The sequence below is a fragment of the Eurytemora carolleeae genome, unplaced genomic scaffold (genome assembly GCF_000591075.1).
Source record: "Eurytemora carolleeae unplaced genomic scaffold, Eaff_2.0 scaffold221, whole genome shotgun sequence".
In the NCBI taxonomy this organism is placed as follows: Eukaryota; Metazoa; Arthropoda; class Copepoda; order Calanoida; family Temoridae; genus Eurytemora; species Eurytemora carolleeae.
Genome location: NW_019396278.1, coordinates 283,268 through 308,303, shown reverse-complemented (window position 1 = coordinate 308,303; position 25,036 = coordinate 283,268). Strand labels below are relative to the sequence as shown.

Below are 25,036 nucleotides of genomic sequence, written 5' to 3'. Positions count from 1 at the left end.
TTTAAATGTATTATTCACTAGGAAGCAGTTGGGGTTTAAATGTATTTGTCACTAGGAAGTAGTTGGGGTTTAAATGTATTATTCACTAGGAAGCAGATGTGATTTAAATGTATTATTTACTAGGAAGCAGTTGAGATTTAAATGTTTTATTTACTAGAAGGCAGTTGGGATTTAAATGTATTATTTACTAGTAAAGAGTTAGGATTTAAATGTATTATTTACTAGGAAGCAGTTGGGATTTAAATGTATTATTTACTAGGAAGCAGTTGGGTTTAAATGTATTATTTACTAGGAAGCAGTTTGGGTTTCAATGTATTATTCACTAGGAAGCAGTTGGGGTTAAAATGTATTTGTCACTAGAAAGTAGTTGGGGTTTAAATGTATTTGTCACTAGAAAGTAGTTGGGGTTTAAATGTATTATTCACTAGGAAGCAGATGTGATTTAAATGTATTATTTACTAGGAAGCAGTTGGGATTTAAATGTTTTATTTGCTAGAAGGCAGTTGGGATTTAAATGTATTTTTTGCTAGGAAGGAGTTAAATTTCAAATGTATATCTCACCAAAACTGTTGAGATTTAGATGCATTATTTACTAGGACGTAGTTGGGATTTAAATGTATTATTTACTAGGAAGTAGTTGGGATTTAAATGTATTATTTACTTTGAAGTAGTTGGGATTTAAATGTATTATTAACCAAGAAGCAGTTTGGATTCAAATGTATTATTTACTAGAAAGCAGTTAGGATTCGAATGTATTATTTACTAGAAAGCAGTTGGGATTCGAATGTATTATTTACTAGAAAGCAGTTGGGATTCGAATGTATTATTTACTAGAAAGCAGTTGGGATTTAAATGTATTACTTACTAGGAAGCAGTTGGGATTTGGAATCCCGGGTCCTATCCCTGGGTTGGGTCAGATCTCCTCCTACTCCCAAACTCCTCTGGGCGGCCATCTTGCAACCGTGAACCAAGGGATTGGATTCAGTAACAAGTGGGTCGATTTATTCAGGCAGAGCGTGTAGTGATCAACTTGACTAATTAGAGTGACCAACTGGACTAATGACCATAGATTTGTGGTGTAGGATGTTTAGAAATCAACGAAAAATATATTACAAAACAATGAAACTTTATGTCTGTACTGTAATGACTGATTGCAGTACCTATTATGTACATATTGTTGACTACACTGCCATGCACAGGAGACTGGTTGAACAACTGCTACATAGACTTTTTAAGACGTTAGTACATTAATATTTAACAAAAAAAGAAAATAAGTATTTTATTTTTGTATAAAATAAAAATCTATTTATAAATAAATAAAAAAGCTCTCAAAAAATTGGTTTCTTCAAACACTTTACAGGAATTGAACTATTCTATGATTTATGATTTGATAAAAAAAATCAAACGTTGAATTGATAATTTTCTTGAACAAGTAAAACATTTGCTTTTTTTCTTTTCATTTTCCTTCTTTATCTTTCTTAACTTTTCACATTTATTCTTCTCTTTCTTCTCTTTTTTATCATTTTTTCAGAGTGTGTACAGTGTACACTCACCCACCACATATTGTACAGATCACTGCAGTCTAGATGGAACAAGAGTTGTCGAAGTTACGTTTATTTGTTTGGAACCCATGGTATTGTTTTTATACGTCATAATGTGTTCACTTTGACAACTACATAAAGCGGTTATTTTAAAGCAGATATCGTTTGATATAGTTGATAAACGTTTTGGGTCGATTTTTCAAATCATTTAATGAAACTTCTAACATTTCAAAACTATATTATGTTAAAGTTTGCTTTGATTAAACTTTGCAATATTTATGTCATAAGAGACAAAAGTAAAAACAATCGTTTTATAAAACATTCGTGTTTTGCATATATCATATATATGCATGTTGTGAGAAAAGCCATTTTGATAGTAAACAGTTATGAATTTTCCGAAAACAAAAACAAAAATTTGTGTGGAACCTCGTAAAATCTAAAAACCTTGAATAACAAATTCCCAGTTTCCATTTTTTATTTTTATTTCTGAACCAAATAATTTACATCTGAAAACTTGTTTAGCCCCATTTATGATTCCTTTTTTTGACGATCAAAATTTATCTATAGTGTATTGTGTATGATATTGTATACACTTAAAGGTTCTAGGTTCAACTCAATATTGTCCTATCTGGTATTATCTATGTGTATTGTGTATGATATTGTATACACTTGAAGGTTCTAGGTTCAACTCAATATTGTCCTATCTGGTATTATCTATGTGTATTGTGTATGATATTGTATACACTTGAAGGTTCTAGGTTCAACTCAATATTGTCCTATCTGGTATTATCTATGTGTATTGTGTATGATATTGTATACACTTGAAGGTTCTAGGTTCAACTCAATATTGTCCTATCTGGTATTATCTATGTGTATTGTGTATGATATTGTATACACTTGAAGGTTCTAGGTTCAACTCAATATTGTCCTATCTGGTATTATCTATGTGTATTGTGTATGATATTGTATACACTTGAAGGTTCTAGGTTCAACTCAATATTGTCCTATCTGGTATTATCTATGTGTATTGTGTATGATATTGTATACACTTGAAGGTTCTAGGTTCAACTCAATATTGTCCTATCTGTATAATGTTTGCACCTCCTTTCAAAGTGAGAGTTCTTGAAAAATGAACCTAAATAAAAATGAAAGATCTATTTGTATAGATTTGTATTTCTATCTAAGTTTTCTATAAACATTATCCAATAAGTAAAGTAACTGGTTTCAAAAAGCATGTAAATATTATTTGAAAACAGCTTCTTATCTAACTCTCTTTGCAGAAACATCGAATAGAGAGAAATCCACTCATAATTGTATTTTGACTCATCCTGTACCCCCTTCCATTCTTCATGAAAATCACTGTAAGGTTAAACTTGTCGTTTAGTACTGATGGCCAAAGCTTGGTTCGTTAAAAAAAAAACTTTTTTGGACTTTTAAAACGTTCTACAAATATAAATTCAACAACAAAAAGGAACAAAAGAAAATCGTTTTTAGATTATTTTTGTTGTTTTTCCCTTAGATTTTCTCTAAGGATTAAAATGCTGCATAGTTTGCATTAAAGCAAACTTTAACCTTGAAAGATTTAGAAAAACGAATCAAGATATTGCCTATATCACTATATAACTATTTAGAAAAACGAATCAAGATATTGCCTATATTACTAAAATAAACTGTCTAGAAAATACACTGGGTACGGTCTCCATCCTATCGGACACAAACATGTTGAAGTCAACGAGGTTCATCGTCCAGGGTTCCATGGAGGATACCAGTCATATGTCATCCGACCTACTCCTAGGTATACTTACAATAAGTGCTATGATCTGGGGATATGCAGTTCAGTTGTATTATTGTTTACAAATTGATGCAATAAATCATAATGTTTTAGTTAAAAACGTTCATGCAGTACTATTTGTTTCGAAATACAATTTCAGTATAAAATTTGTTTACAAATTGCGGTACATTATCATATTTGTTTACAGGCGTAAGTAAAATATATAAATTTTAAAACAAATTCCAGTCATTATTGTATTTGTTTACAAACGTATGTAAAGTATTTACAATTTGTTTACAAATTGCAGTACATTATTAATATCATATTTTATTACAAACTCATGTTAAGTATAAATATATTTTCTTCTCAGGCCAATAATCCTGCCGCGTCCTATTCTTCCCGTGAATCCGCTTCTTCTTGGTAAGTTGATCATTTTTTTTAACTTTGAAGAATCCAGTTCACTGAAAACTCTGGTTCACTGTAAACTCCGGTTCATTGTAAACTCTGGTTCACTGTAAACTCTGGTTCACTGTAAATCACTGTTGTAAACTCTGTTTAACTGTAAACTCTGGTTCACTGTAAACTCTGGTTCACTGTAAAGACCGGTTAACTGTAAACTCTGGTTCACTGTAAACTCTGGTTCACTGTAAAGTCCGGTTAACTGTAAACTCTGGTTCACTGTAAACTCTGGTTCACTGTAATCTCCGGTTCACTACAAACTCCGGTTCACTGTAAACTCTGGTTAACTGTAAAAAATCCGGTTTACTGTAAATTCCGGTTCACTGTAAACTCTGGTCCACTGTAACCTCCTGTTCACTGTAAACTCCGGTTCACTGTAAACTCCTTTTCATTTTAAGCACTAGCCGACTTTTAGCCAGCTAAAGCAAGCTGTACAATGTACGCAAAGTACATATACAGACTAAACTGAAAAAACGGGACAGCTCACATCAAATGAATTATCCCCTTCTAGAGAAATTTATGTTTGTCAATACGACTTTGATTTAAAAAGCTCTGTAGACCCCCTTGAGCTTTTGTAATTTAATCTATAGATAGTATTTCAAAAAGAACAGAACAGCCTAAAAATATGTTTTTCTTTAGTGCTGAAATATATGATATATAATTAATGAATTTGAACTGCCTACAACCCCGCCGGTTCAAATTTGAATCATCGATTTAATCCTTCCTTAATCTTTAACTTCTGTGGTTCAAATTTGTTTGCTTTATTTGAATCAGGTTAAATTATCCACCAGGTAACTGCACAAGTTGTATGATTTTAATTCCAAAAATGACTCTTTCTTTAGCTTTTTCTAGGACAAAAGTCTACAAATTTCTAATTTTTTTATTGAAATACTAACACAGGAACTGATATTCAAAGATTATACTTAGATCAGTATGTAAGTCTGAATATAAAAGGATTTGTTTAGGTGTACGGTATCGGTATCCAGGGTTAGGTAGGCTTTATACTATTTTATATCTACATCGCAACCAAAAATTCATCAAATAAAGATCTGAGTGGCAAAGTAGACTTCTGTTGCTTTAAACAGAACTTTTCAGGTTATGCAAAAAAATTGAACATTTTTTCAGGTATTGGAGGACTAGGACTCGGAGGCATTGGACTTGGAGTTCGTCCCGGGATAGGACTTGCAGGACTTGGAGGAATAGGTGGCTATGGTTTCGGAGGCTTTGGAGCTCTGGGTGGTGGAGGAATTGGACTGGTTGGGCTGGGAGGGGGTGGGCTTGGCATTGGAGGGCTTGGTGGACTTGGTGGTGGTGGACTGGGATTTGGTGGTGGACTAGGAGTAGGAGGGCTAGGTGGTGGACTGGGTGGTGGTGGTCTAGGGCATGATGACTCCTTTTCAGCAGGTAAACACAAAAAAAATGAAAGTGAACTTTTTCCCACTGAAAAAAAACTTGTTTATAAAAATGATATCTGAACTTGTATTTGAATATTTCCCCCCTGACAAGATGCAGTCTCTAAACATTTTTATATTTTCACACAAAGCTGTTGATATATTCTTGTTTGCAAAGGAAAGTGTTTGTTAAGAGAGATTTTAGGGCTTATATACTTTGTAAACAAATCTAAGCAGAGAAGCATAAATGCAGTAAAAAAAAATCTCGCCTTCAGACAGTAAAAAGATTTAGTGATCTAAAACATCAGGAAGCGTTAAATCATTTATTAGAGTCTGAACTCATTTTAGTATGTTAATACTTCTTAGAAAACAACAAAATAAGATGACTCTCTCAAACAAAAATTAGTTGATTGTTAAAAAAAATAATAAATTCTCTATTTTGACCTTGTGTGTTCTTTATTTCAAAGAATGGTTGATATATATATATATATATATATGCGGGGTTTAATCCGATAATTGTAGTTTAATTGTTCTCTAATTATCTCTTTAATTAGCAGGTAATTAGCTTGACGTTATTCGTCATTCAAGGACGAAGGGTTCAAAATAATTCAATTTGATTTTTATAAATAATTAACTATAAACTGCTGGATATTTTCTGAAAGAAGCTGGTAAAGGATTTTAGAGCTTGTTTCAATCTTAAAGAGAAGCTATAATGATAAAATGCTAAGGTTCAAAAATTTTTTTCATTTTTATTTATTGTCTTCTTTATTTGAAGGCGGCATTTTACAAAAGTTCTGAAGTGTTTTCCCGCTAATAATAATTTAAGTTTAAGTTTTAAGGGTAAAACAAATTGGATTTATTTTTAAGCTTAGGCCAAATCTGTTTTTACGACATATATCAACTTTAAAAACTAGCCCGGGTGCCCCCCCCCCGTTACGGCCCTTAATCAATTAATGCATTAAAAAAATTATTAAAAAATATAATATCTAATATCTCTGTTATTTTTAGCAATCATTGCTGTCTGATCATTTATTTTTATTGACAAATAAATATTAAGGAAAGGTATAAATTCATATTTATTAAATAAGCGTAATTTCAAGTACCCCTCAATGCAAAGATAGCAATGCCCGATTCACAATTTAGGGACAACACTAAAAAGTTATTTGCTTTTCAAATGTCATCTCCCTTTCAAACTATTCGTGATAATTTCTAATGTGTTATATTTCTATCAAAATTGTGATGAATGCGGAGATAAACTGTCGCAGGGGAGATGAACTTTATCTATTTACCAACCTTGAACAGATGAATTCACATTTATCATTTGTCTTTTTGTTTCCTTGATTGAATAAACTGATTTGCCAGACCGACTGAACACTTCTAGTCAAAATTTAAAATTAAAATTCTGAAAAATCATTTTTATAAAACTGGAAAGCATTGCTATATCTTTAAACCCCTTCAATTTATTTTCAGTATGTGTCAGCCTTGTTGAGAAATTTAAAGCAATAATATTATCAAATAAACAATTGTACAATGTACATGTGTTTAAAATGATATTTAAGATTTTCTAAATTGAAAAATTGGAAAATTCTCCACTGAGATAACTGTTCTTGACAATTTTAATTTAAATTAAAGAAATTCTTTTTAATACTCCAGCAAAAAGTCAGCAAATAAAATAATAAAATAAATAAATAAAAATTAGATTTTAATAATCATAACTATAATAATTATAATATTTAATAAGAATTAACTGCTAGGGTTTTAATCTCAAAAATGAAAGTAAATTATTTTGGCAAGTTTTTAAATTTTATCTTTAATATTTCTATAAGAGACTGCATTTCAAGTGGTCATCCAAGTGGTAATGTCCGATTTACAACGGATTTAGGCTGCCAAGACAATTAAAAAAAAAATCTGAGACTTTTTGACTTTTGAAGATAGCAACCATACCTTCCTTACTGTTACTCAGATAGAGGTTTATAAATCGGACATGTCACTATTTTAATGAAGGTTTAGTTAAAATTACGTTAACAGTCCCTTTAATTTAGCATTTGACTCTGGACGGAAAGGATTCAACCCCTCCCAGACATCATCCTACGCTGCTCCGTCCTACGACACCTCGGCGTCCTCTACATCATTAGACACATCGTCCTTCGATACGTCCTCCTTCAACTCATTTCCGTCCTATGACTCCTCCGATTACGGATCTCCGTCTACGTTCACCTCCTACGGTCGGAGGTCGGTGAACACGGATCGTGAGAGTACACCCAGTAGCTCCGAGGTCGGAGAAGAGTCCTCTGAGTATCCTGAGTATGGAAACTATGATTTGAGCGAGGAAGAATCCTTCTCTGGATATAACCAACAAAACCAGGTTTGGTTGCATACATATTGCATATATACACTATACAGCACTTCTCACAAAGGATGAGACTTCAGAGACGACTGTACAGACTGAACACCGACTGTTTCCTTATATGCATGATTCTGTGCAACTGTAAATTTGTTGCTCTCTTTTCCAAATTATTGATTAAGCCATTAAAAGATAAAATGTATAAATATTTGCTAAAATCAAAATTTTTATTTTTATTTTTAGAAACAGGACGATAAGACACAGCCATACAATCAGATTCAGAAAATTCAAGAAAAAGAAAAACAGCTTCAGTATTCACAGCCACTTCAGTACTCACTGCCGTTTCAGTACTCACAACAGCTTCAACAGCAGCAGCTTCTTCAACATCAGCTTGAACAGGAACAACTGCAACAGTATCAGCTTCAGCAATATCAGCCGCCATATATTGTCTCTGTACAGAATATGAATCCTGGATATTATTCAAACCTCATTTATGCAAAAGAAGGAAATATAGAACTTAAGGTAAGATTTTTTTATATTTCAGAAAAAATTGGGGTATTATGAATTATTTCAAATAGGTAAGCAATCACTTAAAATATTAAATCAACCGGATCTGTTATCATCTCATTTTGATATTTCTTAAATCAAAATTTTAACAGAAAAAAACATTTTGCGCAGACCCTACAAATGTAAGAACCCCCAGTTTCTCTCTGGAGGCTTAAATCTGTATTGGGAAGAACAGGAAGCAATGGGAATCCGTGAAGTATGGTTAATATAAAATTTTCATTGATTCATCTTTGTAAAAGAAAAAATTCCTTCGAAATCATATAAAAAATGTTTTTCTGGTTTTTATTAATAACTATTCAGGAGGAAAATGAAAGCGAAGAAGTGGAAAGCAGGGGTGGGGCGCCAGAGGAAAACAAGATGGTGGCGGAGGAAAACAAGATGGTGGCGGAGGAAAACAAGATGGCGGATCCTCTTAGTAATCACAACATGGAGAGCAGTTACGTGCAAGAAAACATTGTCGAAAATAATCTTCCGAAATAATTTGTTTTCACTCAACACCTTAAGTATTATTTATCTAGTATTTTGAAACTTTGCCATTTAAACCTTAATTTGAATTATTTGAATTTTAGCTATCTAATTGTGGTTTGTGTTTTCTAATCAATTTTTACACAACTTAAAACAAAAAAACATGATTCCACCTCTTAAAGTTAAACATTTTTTTCAATATTATGCTATCACTTTTAGTTGTTAAATGCACAAAACTGTCAACTTTTTCTTAGTTTCTTGATTTAAAATTTTATTTTGTTAAATATTATTTATACAAATTTTGCTGTATTACATCTAGTCATGAGAAATGATATTTTAATCTATTTTTATTTTATTTAAAAGTAAAGTCTAAACTCATGGTTTAAATTTTTTCACATTTTTCTTATCATTTTCGTATCTAAGCTTAATTTCTACAGCTTTTTGTAAAACATTATTCAAATTTCAATAAAATTATTACTTTTAACTAAAAAAAAGATTTAAAAAATTAAATTCAATCACAATAAAATATTCCCCTTCTCTTCTCTCAACATGTTTTTTATCAATATTGGTATTTCGTATTACGTCAATATTATTTCTCTGTATTGTTTATCAATAAAATGTTTGTATTTAGGTATTTATGAATCAATAAATATTAATGTTGTTTTCTAAAACTAATCCTTTACTTATTTATATATGTAGAATAGTTAAAGGGAATCGTTAAGAATTTCTATAAAATGGTTTGTATTGGATTAAAAATCTCTACAAAGGCATAAGATGAATTTTTTCCATTTTAACTAAAAAGTAAAAACCCAGCATTCTTTTTTAAATTATCAACGTATTTTCTTCTCATTCTTGATTAATTTGTAATTGTATCTAAAATACCTCTAAAGCTAGGGAAATAATTCCGTTCTGTCCTTTTTTAAAAACATTAGAAGTGTAAAAAGAGTATTCGCTAAACTTGACAGAGGGTTGGGTTGAAACCTATTAACATAGCAGTAAATTAATATTTATACACAAAACATACCTAAAGGTCTGTACAACGCAATGACCTAAAACTGAAACCCATTTTTTTATTTATTTTAGTGTTAATTATTAAATTATAACAGGGATTTTAAATTCGCCGGGAAACAGTTTTGTTTGATATCTCCTAACTTTCGTAAATTATATGCACCAACTTAACCTCTGTTCATTTTTCGCGAACACTCCCTTTACGATAGAAAGGAGCTTATTCGGATTACAAATTCCAAAACAATTGTATTTTGAGGAGTATAAAGAAAAACTTATTGTGTCAAGGAAATGAGAATAATTTTATTATAATATTTATAAAACCCTTTGTCGGACTATAAATGATATCGGACTAAGTCTTGAAATTGATTATTTTCGATTGTGGTTTCTATCAAATCTATGCAGCAGAAGAAACTGTCGTATTCAGCACGGATAAAAAACGACAGTATCTTCCATTATGAAGATTAAGGTTTACCGGTAACTGTTTAGGACCGGACATGTCAGTTTATAACTAAAAGGTTACTAAATATTATTTATTGAATCACAAGGGAACTTCAGCACCGTGGATGCAGGAGTTCCGAAAGGTAGGATAGATAAATTAGTTAATTTTATCATCCGAGCCACCTTCATATTCATTTATAATTATATCTTTCTATCAAATGTTTTCAGAATTAACACAGTTCACATAGATTCAGGCTGCTAATAAAAGGCTTATCAATTTTTGAGACAGGGTCCACTATGAAGTATCGCAACGCCCTGTGCTTTGATTTTACAGTTCTAACTCACATAGCCTTTTCTGTAGCCCTTTGGGTTGTGAAGCACTTGCGGTTAGCTTTGAGTTTAAAAACTAATTTGCCAAATTCTCATCGGTTTTAGCTAGAGACCTTTAAATCCTAGTGAGTTAATGTCACCGATATGATTCTGCATCTTGATCCCATGGTTAAAATTAATATATAAGTCATTAAAGATTTGTTAATTCTACAAACAGTTTCCTATCGGTAGAAGTTTTTTTAAGAGTTTGTCAAACTTTGACTTTCATCAGTGTCTTCCAGTCCTAATGGACATTTGTGAAGTTCTGACTAAATATATTTTTATGTAGCAAAATGGCACAGTGGATATCGATGAACCACGACTCTGAAAAATGACAACTAAATCCTCTAAACATTTCTCTGGTAAAGACGATTGAGACATATTTGCCTTTCTGTGTGAAAATTTATTATTTTTCACAATGGTTTCTTAATAAAAGTAACTTTCAGAGATTTATGCTGCAGACACATTAAAGAAAATTCACAGACTTTAACACTTTTTAACACAATAACGGAGGATCTGCTAAATGTTAGAGGCTAAAAAGTGAAACGTACATACCACTTTTTTGTATCAAAATAACAAAATAAAATTTAGAATTACATATTCATTTGTATTTCAATTACGATGGTTATTTACTGACTATTTGACATTTTGTTTACGTTTAGCCAGTTCATTTATATTTAAGCGGTTAGAAAACATGTACACTGAAAAGTTAAATTACTTTTTAACAAATGTAGACGAGTATTTTAGGAAAAATAATCATCCATTTCAACAATATTTCAACAATTTTCGACAAATAAATATTACCATGAAGCTCAAACGACCGGACACATTTATTTCTATAACAGACAATTAGTTCATTTAGTTGTTCAATCAATTAATTTATATCAGACCTAAATTTATAATAAAAGGTTACATCATCGGCCCTGGAGCTCTTCAGAACTAAACCACGCTAGAAAGGCATTTAATCAAACTAGATAAAAATTCAACAATTTGAAAAATTATTCAACTAAATAACATCCTAATGCTGGCACTGAACCATTTCTCAGTAATTAAACAAAATGTTGCCCTCTTGTTCATAAGATATCCATTGTTTTGTTCTATTTATCAAAAATGCAAACGAGCCAAACGCCGATGATTTACATCCTCTGAACATTTCTCTGGAAAAGACGATTGAGATAAACTTTATTTAGTTTTCTTTATGTCATACAGATATTTCATAATTAACATCATACAAAGATTCTCTACTTGTCTCCCCCTCTGCGGTCTGCGCACTATTGTTTGTCGGGGCGGGGGGAGGCGCTCGCCCCCTCATCTGTATTTTATCTGTCACCTCGAGGGCGCGCGTGAACGTAATAGGTCCCTGGGGAGAGTTATGTGGCGATGAGCTAGTTCTAATCACATTTTCACTGTAAGGACTAGAAAGATGTCCGCCAAGTGGAATTCTTCTGGACATTTTAGGAGACATGTGTCCTGAGGGGACCATAGGGCCCCCTGGGTACCCTGAAGGGGTGGTTCTAGGGCCCCCTGACTGTATGGTAGGAGCTAGAAACTCTGATACAGGTTGTTGAAGATAATACCCAACCTGCTGGGCATAAGAGTTACTATGGTTAGGGGAGGAGTCCTGAGGGTAGACAGGGTGCCCGGGGTGGGGGCTGTGACCAGGGTGGGGTCCGTGACCGGGGTGGGGGCCGTGCCCATAGTTTATAACAGGAGGACTGCCACTGTCAGTCTTCCACAGATAAAAGGATTTGTTCGGAGAACCCGCGAGCTCCTGAAATAAACAATTTAACACTTCAATCAATCTATTTTTAAACCGGATTGTTAAAAAAGAATTTGTATTTAAAAGAATAAAAGTAAAATTACTTGTTAAACAGGACAATGGAGTATCAAGATAAAAACATGAGCTTAAAGTTTAAGTGATTTATAATCCATTCTAATCTTATAAAAAGAGAAAAATCTTTAAAATTGAAATTCTTTGAACGTTTGAAACAGAAACATTCAGAAAAGGAGACCAGGTTTAAACATTCTTTTATTTAGAAATATGTAAAAATGTTTAATATTTAGTTGGTTGTTTAACATAGAAGAAAAGCAGCTACTATTTTTACTTACCTTGGTTAATTAGAAAATATGCAAAATAAGTAATTTAGCCGCTTAGCGGGGGACACAACACCCACCCCCTTTAGTAAATAATTAGGGGGGCAACAGAAAAATGGGTAATTTTTATTCAAACTATTGATGTTTAGCTTAGAGGGGCTCTGTTTCATATCCCTGAAATGAATGAGAGCATATACCTGTATATGCCCTGCAGAAGTAGAAGGACCAACTCCTCCACTAGCTAGCATATTCTGTTGAGGATCCAGTAGTTCTCCTTCACTTAAATATCTCCGTCCAGGCGTATACCCAGGGTTGTACGTTGTACTAGGAGCATGACTGTACATGGGCGTGGTTAGCCCACTGTACCTGCCTGGGGAGGAGACGGTAGGGGGCGGAGCACCGGCTAGGGGCGTGGCTACACCACCCATCATTCTAACTTTACTAGGAGGGACAGGCGGAGATTGTGTTTGACGGGGTAATTGTCTCATCTCTACTCCAGTCTCACTCAACATATGATCAGGAGTTCCACTTCGTTTACCAGGCCTACAGTATTATTATTATTGTAAATTAATGACGTATGACGCATGAAGTTAGACGTATATGACGTATAACGTATGACAACGACAACAACATTCAGTGATTGATAATGAAAATAACAATGACAACAACTATGATGATGATGATGATGATGATGATGATGACATTGACATTATTTCTAATAAAGTTGTCATAATATTACCAATAGTAACATTAATAAAAACAATAATAATACCAATAGTAACATTAATAAAAACAATAATAATACCACTAGTAACATTAATAACAACAATAATAATACCAATAGTAACATAAATAAAAACAATGATAATACCAATAGTAACATAAATAAAAACAATGATAATACCAATAGTAACATTAATAAAAACAATAATAATACCAATAGTAACATTAATAAAAACAATAATAATACCAATAGTAACATTAATAAAAACAATAATAATACTAAAAAGTTACTTTTGAAGGATGTGAGGTGATGAGTATCCCTGCTGTAGAAGACGACCTTGATTTTGCCCCTGGTAAGCCCCTGACCCTGATACAGCTGGGCTGGGGGTCAACTGGACTGATGTGTTTGCGGTGCTAAAATATTTAACATTTTCCAAATTTATTATTGATGGGTTTACTGGGGGCTTACAGAACACTTCTCTTAAAGCTGTTATGTAGAAAATATCAAAAATTACACTTTTCTTCAAAGAAAATATAACTAATTTTCTCTTCAATTGATTCAGAAGTTTCCCATGATTTTAATTTTGATCAAGGAAGAGACTCAGTTTCAGTACAAAATGTGATAGCATATGTAATTATAACAACTGTGAACAAAAACTGGAAAAAGGGGACTTAGGATCAAAAGCTGTTGTCTTGCAATATTTTTATTACCTTCTAGACAACACACTTTCATCTGCCCTGGTCCGATTATGAATGTCGTCTTCGGAGAAGAAATTGGATTTGGAACTGTTATGCGGAAGAGAGGATTCTGTGTCCTAAAACAATAAATATTTAAGTCTTCATAGATTTAATGTGAGGGTTTAAATCATGTTCTTTTCCAATATCAAGGGGCTTTCGACGTTAAGTGAACCTCCTGTTAAAGTAACTTTAAAGTAACTAATAAGGATAATATTGTCGATTTTTTAAAAAATAGTAACAAATTCTGTCGGTTTCCTTGCTTGCCATCAACTGAAAAATTGTTTAAGTAAATTGTTTCAGATGAACCGCTATTACAAATTATCTAAGTTTACAATGAAAAACAAGGATAGCTTCATTATCTTGCCCAGACACAGGTTAAAAGGTAACGTTACAAATCTGGCATAGAACTCTTTAAATATAGGTTCTCTTGAAATAAGTCAACAGTTATTTAAAATTCATCTCTTAACCAAAGGTAAAAGAAAATGAATTTTTCAGTTCTTTGCGACAGTAAATTATGAAACTGATCTAGCCATGATTCAGGTCAATTTTTTGTCTGCCCTTTTACTATAGAACCTAAAAAATCACGTTCTTCACATTAAATATCAATTTCCTAATTTGAAAATGTTCCATGAAGATTTGATTAAAGGTTAATGCAAAATAAATTGTTATTATCATTAGTTCTTTATCTTGTCAAGCAGATTAAGATTAATTATCATTTGATCCATTTGTTCGTGCTTTATTGATTTTTTAATAGCTGTATTTCTTGTGATGTTTAATTAATAATTTACTTGTAAACTTGTTCCTTCACTCGGGAAAATTGTTTGTATTTTAGTAATTAATTTGTTTATTGATATTAAATAAATGAATGATAGTTTAACTGATAAATCAGACACGTTAAATTAATATCAACACCTTAAAGGCAAAGAGAATAGAATACATATTAGAGTGGAATTTAGACAATCCCTCGGTATGAATTTTGGCAGTCCCTTTCAGTCTGAAAGGGAGTTCAAAGTGGAAAAATCATGTAAATGTTCACAAATTATATGCAATAAAGTACATTAATACAGTATGATCCCTAGACTATCCAATTCAATTTCGAATTTTTTAAAGCTGTTAAATTAATTTTATAAAATGAATTAGGTGAATAAAAAAAACATAATTTGATATAAAGTTATAACGGAAAATCATCGTTTGTAAAGTGAAAGGCATAGAGTCTATGTGAAATGATCATTTATGAAACCAGCCTACGTCATAATTTGGTTTTCAGTTAATATTAATTTTAGATTTTCTATAAAATGATGTTCCAGGGCCCAAAAGGTTATATAGCACAAGTATGTGAAGTACACCTGCAGTATGGAAACAGTACAACAAAATGGCCGTTTTACACTTTTTTCTAGTAAATTCCCCTCTAATATATATTCTATTCTCTTTGCTTAAAGGACTGTACGCGTAATTTCGTAAGATGACAATGCCCGGTTAACAAAGGTACCCTTGAAACCTTTCTCTAACAAAAATGTGGAAGATATTCTTGTTTCTCGAGGGTTGAAAGGTTTTTTTAAAATTCCAATGTTTCCTGCAGTATTTATTCGCAAGTCGCTTTTGTAGAAGACCCCAATAGAAAATTAACAGTTTTCAAATTTATAAAAATTGATATCTAGTTCATACCATCATGGATACCCTTGTGAATCTTACAATGCCATTATTGCATAAAGGTCATTTGATATTACGCTTACAGTCCCTTTAACATACAAACATATTCTACAGAACTATGTAATCTTGAACTAGATCCTAATACTTACTTTAGACTGGCTCCCCATAGGCTCATCCATATCAGATCCAGCATCCATATCAGAGGCAATAGACATCTAAACAAGTCCAAAACTTAACTTCAAATTCATTAAAAAGCATTTTCCTTTTTCTTACAAGAACTGCTGACGTAGTTTTCAGTGATTCCCCACTTGAAGAGTAGTAAAAAACATTAAATACGTTCAGACTTTAAAAATAAATATTAGAACAATTAAGATATAAAAAATATAAAAAATAACGACGTCATCTTCTTTCTCAGATAAATGCCTGAATAATCATCAAAAAGAATTTCAAGGGTCACATAAAATAACAAGGAAAAGAATTTTTTGAAGTCTAAAATGAATATTTCAGTTTTAAATTAAATATTTTAGTTGTGCCTATTTTAATTATAACAACATCGATGACCTTAACATCAATTTTTGTTTAATTAATATTCAGTTCTAGAAATTGAAAACATTGGCTGGACTGGACATAAATATTTTAAATATTTCAATAATTTCGCAAACAACTGTAAAGCTAAATCTATATATATATGTACATCCAAATGTAAATTTAAATTACTATTTTTTCTTTTCTAATAATAACTTATTATAACTATCCATATTTTAACCTAAACTCTAAAAATACAATCTTTAATTTAGAAGCATATATCAAAATTTATAAATGAACGATTTTGTGATGAGATGATGAGAAAAAATAATCAAATAGAGGTGCACACATATGTATGTACTTTCATGCAGATAAATTATAATTACACTTACCAAAAAAAACAAATCAGAAAAAAACAGATTTTTTATATCGAATTACTTACTAAATCAATCTGAGATGGAATTTAAAGAATTTGAGCCGCGGTTTAAATCCTCCGAAACCCGGTTTAGATTAAGCACCGGCTTAAATCTTGAAACATTTGATACAATTTTAACGGGAACCAACCATATTTAAACCGCGGCTTAAATTTAAACCGCCGCTCAAATTCTTTAAATTCGGCCACAGAATTCTTAAGCAGAATTCCTAAAATGAATTAAGATTTTTTTCCTCTGTTTTCAAAGTACATGAAAACTAAATAAAGTCTAACTAGAATGTTAACTAAACTATGAAATATGTAAACTAAACCAAAAGGCGTGTATACTGAGGATTTATGGTTGAGAAAATAAAATTTAAATCATTTCCGTTTTACGTTCGTTGAAAAAGCACGTCTAAGTTTGTTGTTAAAAAATGGGTTCAGTAAAAGATAAATCTTTACCGAATTGGACAATTACAAAAACAATCATTGTCTGCTACAGGGGCGTATAAATGCATTTCTCTAAAGGGGAGAGGGGGGAGGGATTTAACTATTTTGTGAAATCCAGAGGGGTGGGGGGTAGAGCAGGACCCCTGGCCTGCATCCTGCAAAGAATCCTGAGTTTAGTAACGTCATAAACGTTATTTGCTTTCTTTCATTAATATATTTGGACCAGATTTGAGCCAGGTCTAGAGACAGTTCAACGATTATCTTTTAATCGGTGATTCAGGATTCGTTTCAAATTTAAATCGACAGTAGGCAGTTCAGCGACCTAGCTCAAATTAACTAAAAACGTTCCCAGGTCTTAAAATATCAGAAAGAGAAGGGGGGGGGGGAGATATACACGCCCACCATTAAATCTACTGCTATATTCGTTTACCATTAAAGTTTCTGCTTTTAACTCCAACAGAGGTTTAGTTGGCCGGGGTGGCTGGAAATTAAAATTTTATAAGATCAACGAGTTCAACTGAACTGTAAAAGATCATAATAAGAATATATCGTATCTCAGCTAATCCAATTCCAGAAAGTCGGCATTAATTAAGGTGAAGATTTTATCCCATTCATTAGTCACGGACGTAGATCGAATAAACATTCATTCAGGTAAATTAGAAAAGGTAAAAAGCAAAATATGTGGTTTCTATGAAACATGATATTCATGTGCGGATGAAAATTAAATTTCGATGTTGTAAAAACATAGCTATAAAAAAATAAATAAAAATTTGTGCAAAAAATTCCCAGGTTATTCATGCTTAACGTAAAATTCGTGTCAAAATCATTATTAGACAGAAATAAATTAACATATTAGTTGCTGCAGTGAGGTCTTAAGTTTTTAACATGCACTTTTTGGCAAATTATTTGCATGCAATCATAATAGTTCTCTGAGGCGTGTGCAGAATAAAAAAGAAAATAGTTTTGTATTCAAGATGCAAATGAACTTATGTCTTTAAGAGTTTACCGTTAAAATTATTCAAATTGACTATTTCTCAAATGTTAAATTAAGTTGGGAAATTTTATAATCAAATAACTTCTCACTGCACCTAAATATCTTTCCAGAAATATGAACATGCATTTTAAATCAAATGAAAAGCGTGCGCAGGCCGGGTCCCTAGAGTTTATATTTATAAAAATAGATTTAAAACAGGAAAATATTCTTAAACTTAACTTAAGCTAACTCTGAAAACTAAACTTCAGCTCCAATACCTGGGTTTAAGTTCAGAAGTCAAACTTCAGGTTTGAATAAGTTAATAAAGCTTAAGTCAAGATTATTCCACAAATTTTTAAACCAAACTTAAGGTATAAACTCTAGGCTCCATGTATAATGATTTAAACCTTAACCCCGGGAAAGTGCTGGGAAGACTACATACCCTGTTATAAGCTGATGAAGAATGTTTAAGTCCATTATCTCGATATGTTCGAACCTGGGCGGCCGCAGCAGCCTGGGCGGCGATGGGTTCCACTCCCTGCCCCCGGACTCGTCCACTGTTACGAGGTCCACCTCCCGGTCCCCTCGGTCCTATCGGGCCCGGGGTGTCAGGGTTAACGGGTACGGGAACGGTGTATTTTCGTGGCTTCTTCCCGATATATTTTGCCGGGTGCTTCAAACTAAATAAAGAAATAAAAATAATAAAAATGTATCAAGTTAAACTGGGTTATTTCACTAGAAATATTAAATATTTTTGTTGCTGCGTATTCTATGCTGAATTTGTTGTTATCAGAGATCATGAAAGTTCTATCAATCTCTCATTAAATAACATTTAAGAATTTTTTTGTATATTTTTAAACTGATCAGAGGATCCGCTAAACTATGGCTGTCAAAAGGGGAGCTCAGAGCCGTACCCCCCCCCCCCCCCCCCCCCACCAACTGGGCCCCAAAGTATTCTAGACATACCTAGGATATTGTGGTCCACAGAGTGCGAAGCAGCAGTTGTATGAACAGGATTTACTGAATGGATTGTATCCTCCACGGAACTTCCCGGTCACCTGCTCATTCGTGGTTCTTCCACGTGCAACTAAAAACGGGTTCAAGTAAATGATTAGACAAAACAGCGCAAACTTCGAAGAAGTTTGCTGCGGCGGGGGTGCCCTTTTTTTAAATTTTAGTATTATAATGGAGCGTTTTGGTCCACCTAAAAAAGGTCAACTTTAAAGTCCCATTGATTTTTTTAAAAGCTTTTTTTGTAGATTTCCCTCATGCCCCTTTTCCCCTTCCCTATTGCCCTTTTCCCCTTTCCTGTAGCCCCTTTTCCCTTCCCTATTGCCCCTTTTTCCTTCTCTTCCCCTTTTACCCTTCTCTCTTTCCGTTTTTCTCTTCCCTTTTTCCTTTTCCTTTTCCCCTTCCTTTCCCCTTATTTCCTTTTTTCTTCCTTTTTTCTCCAAATCGAATGAAAGCTCATATTTTTAAATCCTGATCCTAACCACTAAAGCAAAACTTTATATTGCGTGGAGGAAGGAAAAAGATTATCATAATTTCTACTGAATAATGAGTCCACAGCGTAATCCTTTATTTTAACAATTTGATCCAAATTAGGTTTGAAAATTAAAATTAAAACCTTAACAACCTTAGAGAGAAAATATGACTTTCTCAATGGATTAAATTAAATTTTTCATTTAATTTATTTAAAGAAAAAAATAATGAGACTTTCTAGTGATAAGAACAAAAACATTGTATTGAAATTTTACGCAGTTTCATTATTTTTTAGTAACAAAAAGATTGTACCTCAATAAAATTTAAATTCATAGTGAAACGTTCCAATTTTTCGCTCTGGAGAATTTAGCACATTTTTGTAAAAATATTTCGAGAGTTTTCTAAATTCATGAATTTAAACAAATGAAAGTATGCGCTGATGCAGGAAGAGAATTTGATTTTAAAATTTAGTAAAACTAACAAGAAAACAGAAATATACGCGTTTTCTTAAATAAACGTAAACTCTTCTTAAGAACAATGATAGAAATGTTTTAGTATGTGTGTGGGGTGGGGAGGGGGATAAAGAAAATTATTGTCTTTAAGTAAAAATGTATCCATTTTTGGGTGAACATTATCATAAAATAAAGGAATAAAATGAAAGTCTAAGTCGAAATTTTCATTCCCTTCCCCTCTTCTCCGACAGAATATCTGCGAAAGGAAAAATTTACAGTGGGGGGGGGGATGTAGGGAGAAAACATTAACCTACCTAGAACCATATGGAAGCCTGTGAGCCCAAATATTGGAATAATGAGGAGCGCAATTACGCACATTACAGCCAGAGATACAATTACAGGTATCTAAACAATTACTTCCCTACATTACCATGTTCGTTAGATTTCAAATTAAAATTAAACATATTTAATTTCTATCTAATGGATATATTGCAATGTATTTGTATACGCTGGCTTCCTAAGCTAGTAAATAATAATTCTGATAGATTTTTGATTTAACAATCTTGGTTGTAGAACTGGATGAAACTACAGGTACAATTTACAAATTACAAATATTAGATTTCAATGAAATTGACCCTCAATCAAAACTAATCACAATAAAAAACTTGAATTATAAATGCTTCCTTTTATATACTAAAACGCGAGTTTTTGACGGAAAACTTAAATTTCAGCATAAAACAATATTAAAAAGAGTATATTCCATGTAAGCTCCATGATACGTGCACAAAAGCATCTATATCTATAAGTAGTAATCTCTGTTTGTCTGTCTGTCTGTTTGAATGTCTGGTTACAATTCTTGAACCCCCGTCACCGATTTGCCTCAAACTTTGGCTGGGTCCCCAAGTAAAACGTTTAAATACTAGTTAAAAAATTACATTAACCAGATTTGTTCAGTAAAATCTTTACATATTATCTTCAGACTTTTGTTCAGAACAAACCCGCCGTAACCAACAATATATTAGATTACAAAATCTTAAAACTAACCTCACTGAGGCTGTCCTTTTTATGGAGAACGTGAACGAGGCTGAGCACAAAGATGGAGGTCATGTGGAGACTTAAGGAGATAAGGAACATAAAGAAGTATCTGTAGTTTCGACGACCTAAATGTTTAAATGAATTAATGATAATTTTTAAAACAAAATTGAAACACAAATTTTACTTGAATAGACACTTAGGCCGCTCTCAGATCCAGAACAGAGCTTGGATCTGTCTAGGACATGTGCGGACCAACCATGATTCGAGATTTAAAAAATAAATACAATAAGCATATATTTCATGCTCTTCTCTCAAATAAAAAATAAAACCATCAAGTGTTTAATACTGAGCTATACAGAGCGTCCCATATCATATCGGATAATCACTAAGCTTTAAAGCCAAAATACATACATGATACTCGAAAAAAACTAGTATTTTCTGAATGCAATTTTTTTTTATTTCACCTTTTACAACTTTTTTAAATGATAAATTCTTTTTAAATCTTCTGATTTGTCCCCAAAATCGTAATTTAATAGCTACAATTTAATATAATGAGGGACACCTTGTAGGTTAAAACATCCTATCAAATTTCTACATGAAAATAAGCAAACATCGGAAGTTAAATAAAAATTATTCCTTAAGCAAGAAAAATTTCAGATTTTTAAAATTTAATTTTATTTTCTAATTACCTATACAGTTGTTGACCCAAGGACAATGATGATCAAATATTTCTATACAATTGTTACAAACTGAACAGTGTGAGCAGCGAGGAGGTCGGTAGAACTGACAGGTTACGCACCATTTCATACGCACCTGGGAAAATATGGAATTCAATCAATTAATCACAACAGATCCAAACAGGAACCCGAAATGGAACCTCTCGAAAATTTTTATTTTGGCAAGATTTTATTTAGGTTAAGAGTTCAGTGATAGGGGATAACTTGGGTAAAGGTTCCAAATCTAAGAAGTTTTTAAAACTTTTCCAGGAGAATTTTCGAATAATTCCAACAAACAAAACTTGTAAAAATCGTTTTTAAAATTTTAAAATTAGTTTGATTAAAAAGGTTAACAAAAGCCAGGGGTGCATTCAATTCCGATTTTTAAATAAAGTTATGTGGATATGTAGAGGTAAAGAGCTCCAGCCCTTCCCTTCCCTATATTTCCTTTTCCTTTACTTCTTTATTTGCAAACCTACCATCAATTCTCTACCTTCCCTTTCCCTAACTACCTTACCTTCCTCTTACCTTCCCCTTCTACTTACCTTCCCTGCCCCTTCCGTAGTTCCCTATATTTCTCTTTCCCTTTCAACCTTCCTCTTTCTCTCTCAACCTTCCTCCTTCCGTCTCTACCTTTCCCTTTCCCTTCCCTACCTATCCCCTTCCCAACATATCCACTTCCATTCCTTCCTCCTCCCTACATTTCTCTCTTCCCCATCCTTCCCTTTTTCCCCCTTCACGTTTTTCTTCTCTTCCCCTCCTCTGAGTCTTTGCTTTTTGTCCCCCCCCCCACGGTCTTTGATTTCTAGGTAGGGAAGTAGATAAGTAGGGATGGAGATAGGCAGGGAAGAGGAAAAGTAGGGAATGGAAGGTTGGGAGGTAAAGGGGAAGGTTGAGACGGAAGGAGGATGGATGAGAGTGAAAGATGAAGGTTGACAGGGAAAGAGGAATATAGAGAAGTACGGAAGGAAATCAAAAAAAAATTGATGGGGGGGGGGAGGGGAGGAGATTTTTTCACCCTGCAAAATTATACTTTGAAATGAGGAAAATAATAAATTATTTCTTAAAGTTCTCCTACCGTGATTCCGTTTATCTCAACGTTTCTATAGAGCGGAGCACGGAAATCATCGTCTCTATCCTCGTCAGGACTTGCGCGCGGTATCACACCTATGCGCATTTAAATTAAAAAAAAATTTACAGAAAAAAAGTCTGAAACGCGATAAAAATGTAAAATTGTCCTTATCCTTTAACAATTGGCCCCATGAAACAAAGATTCAAAACCCCTAGCCTTTTTGAAGTCTTCCAACTTTCCCCCTCCTTTCCCTCATTTTCCCCGCACCTCATCTTAAAACCAATTTTAGGCAATTTTATTTAGGGGGATATTTGCTGATTTGGGAAAATAACTGAATTTTTATAAGAAGTATCACAAAGGGTATAAACTTGATGGGTGATGTCCCCCCCCCTCATCGGAACACATTAAAATGTTTACCCCCTGGCCCTCCGCTTCATTTTCCTCCCTTGTCTGTTTGAAATTCAATCCTCTGAGTATGACAACAAACAAACAAGATGAAAGAGATAAAATTTCTGGAAAATCATCCTTTTCACAAATATCATTTAAACCCAAAATGTAAGAAATAATCCGCAAATCAATGAAATATTCAAGAAAATTCCCCCTTTTTCTTTTGGCTCACCTGGATCCATGAAGGTCGCCATTGAAAAATTTATGAGAACAAATAACGTTAGGATTCCCTGTATAAGCAACCAATTAATCAATCGAATAAATGTAAACCACCAAGTATTCAAACTTAACATACAGCCCTGATCAGAAAGACCCGGAATTAATTTACAATTAATCAGACAACTTCACAATCCAGTTTTACAAAAATGATTTATAAAACGACAATCACAAAATAGCACTAGTTCTGCCAATTCCAAAAAGTGGTCTGCCTTTTTTGAGCATTAAAAATTGGAATCTTAGGGGGAGGCAATGCCTCCAAAGAAGTGCTGATGGAACGAGCTGATAAGCTAAAACTGATCATAGATCGTTGGATATTCCTAGCAGGATCCCTATAAAACCCGGTGAACCTCTTGGCTTTACATAAACGGTTATGAGATACCAACCAACCAATGGATTCAATTGGTTTGCCCACTATTGGAAGTATCTCCTTGACTCCCCCGGCTGGGGAAAAGCTAGTGGGGGGTTAAAGGTCCAGCTTTGGAAACGGGTGGGGGATGGTGCTTCCCCCACCTGGCGGCGGTCCGGGGGGTCAACATTGGATTCTCTTAACAGATTCCATTTCCTTATAAATGTTCCTTCTTATGTAAAGTCGTCATATTACGACTCAATAAGAAATTTAATGAAAAATCAATTAATTAAAAACCGAATTCGAAGTGAATAAGTTCGCCATAATTTCGGATTAGGTTACGACAATTTGAGCCGAGCACTTTAGGTTTGTTAGACCTAATCTCTGATGTTACAGACAATCAACTATTAAATAATTATTTTTCTAAAACTTTGATTGATTGATGCCTGGAATATAGGAACCGGATACCACTGCTGCTGTAGAATATACCACTGGACACACGGGAAAGCGAAGAATAAAGAGGTAGTTCCTGAAATTATACATAATATAGGAGAAGTTTCTCAACTTTTATATAATAAAGAGTTAGTTCCTGTCTGGGGGTTCCATGTCGGGTTCCCTTTCAGATCTTATAATTATTCTTATTCTTATAAACATCAAATAGGAAGTTTCTGAATTTTTATGTATTTAAGACGAAGTTTTTTATAACTAAGACTGGTTGTTTCTAATCCTTTTTCCATAATTAACAAGTAATTTCTGTATTTTAATTAAATAAATACTAGGCTGTTAGGCTACCTTTCCTATTGACAATTTTAGCTTCAAACTGTTGCTCTACAAGTCGACATTTTTAAAAATTATGACGGATTATTCTGTCCAAATTCACACATTTTCAAAACAATAAAAATCGACTTTTACCGGGGTCCTAAGCACTAGTGGCTTCATACGGGATCATAAAGTTAAAGGTGGGGATTGTAAGTGTGATCTGACACAGATTAACCTTTAAAATTAATTTACCTAATAGAAGAATCCAGGCAAAGGTTGCCGGAAGAAATTTAGTTTTTGATTTACACTTCGGCATATTGAGGCCGGGAGCACGCTGTTAAGGTCGGTTGAGGTCAAGATGGTTGTCCGGGGCTAATGTACGCTTTCATTCAACATTATGTTTTTGTCCTTATCAGCCATCATTCTAATCACATTTTGATTTTACATTAAATAATCATTGGTTCTTGATTTTTATCTTGAAGTTTTAACGCCCAATTCTAATTGAGCCTAGGACCTCTGTAACCTAGCGTCAAATTTTTAGTTTGAGGCTACTTATCACGAAGGTCACTCACACCAGTCGCCATTTTTAA

The 25,036-nt window shown here is 33.1% G+C and overlaps 2 protein-coding genes and 1 long non-coding RNA gene across 3 annotated transcripts; 1 reads left to right on the top strand and 2 right to left on the bottom strand.

Moving 5' to 3' along the window:
* Nucleotides 1-818: 818 nt before the first annotated feature.
* LOC111700008 (RNA-binding protein FUS) lies at nt 819-8,905 on the top strand. Its single transcript, XM_023470813.1, has 8 exons — nt 819-991; nt 3,220-3,336; nt 3,683-3,732; nt 4,737-4,763; nt 4,897-5,175; nt 7,205-7,527; nt 7,750-8,028; nt 8,374-8,905. The coding sequence occupies exons 1-8, from the start codon at nt 819-821 to the stop codon at nt 8,551-8,553; spliced, it is 1,428 nt and encodes a 475-aa protein (XP_023326581.1). The 3' UTR covers nt 8,554-8,905.
* Nucleotides 8,906-10,939: 2,034 nt separating this feature from the next.
* On the bottom strand, nt 10,940-11,536 carry LOC111699995 (uncharacterized). Its single transcript, XR_002764878.1, has 2 exons — nt 11,494-11,536; nt 10,940-11,243 (listed from the first exon to the last, which is right to left on the bottom strand). It is a non-coding gene; the product is annotated as an uncharacterized LOC111699995 (long non-coding RNA).
* On the bottom strand, nt 11,532-25,033 carry LOC111699993 (palmitoyltransferase ZDHHC5-like). The gene is made up of 14 exons (XM_023470799.1): nt 24,699-25,033; nt 24,134-24,216; nt 23,295-23,352; nt 22,682-22,770; nt 21,577-21,700; nt 20,897-21,012; nt 20,167-20,257; nt 18,885-19,005; nt 18,361-18,598; nt 15,708-15,773; nt 13,882-13,985; nt 13,462-13,584; nt 12,645-12,990; nt 11,532-12,124 (listed from the first exon to the last, which is right to left on the bottom strand). The coding sequence occupies exons 1-14, from the start codon at nt 24,760-24,762 to the stop codon at nt 11,555-11,557; spliced, it is 2,193 nt and encodes a 730-aa protein (XP_023326567.1). The 5' UTR covers nt 24,763-25,033; the 3' UTR covers nt 11,532-11,554.
* Between the last annotated feature and the right edge of the window lie 3 nt (nt 25,034-25,036).

Bases quoted from the DNA above. Each gene is read 5' to 3' on its own strand.
- LOC111700008 (XM_023470813.1), top strand. From the start codon at position 819: ATGTATTATTTACTAGAAAGCAGTTGGGATTTAAATGTATTACTTACT. The intron at 4,764-4,896 runs GTAGGCTTTATA...ACATTTTTTCAG, and splicing joins GTATCGGTATCCAGGGTTAG to GTATTGGAGGACTAGGACTC. The intron at 7,528-7,749 runs GTTTGGTTGCAT...TTTTATTTTTAG, and splicing joins GATATAACCAACAAAACCAG to AAACAGGACGATAAGACACA.
- LOC111699993 (XM_023470799.1), bottom strand. From the start codon at position 24,762: ATGCCGAAGTGTAAATCAAAAACTAAATTTCTTCCGGCAACCTTTGCC. The intron at 24,217-24,698 runs GTAAATTAATTT...GTATAATTTCAG, and splicing joins TGCCTGGATTCTTCTATTAG to GAACTACCTCTTTATTCTTC. The intron at 22,771-23,294 runs GTGAGCCAAAAG...AAATGCGCATAG, and splicing joins GGCGACCTTCATGGATCCAG to GTGTGATACCGCGCGCAAGT.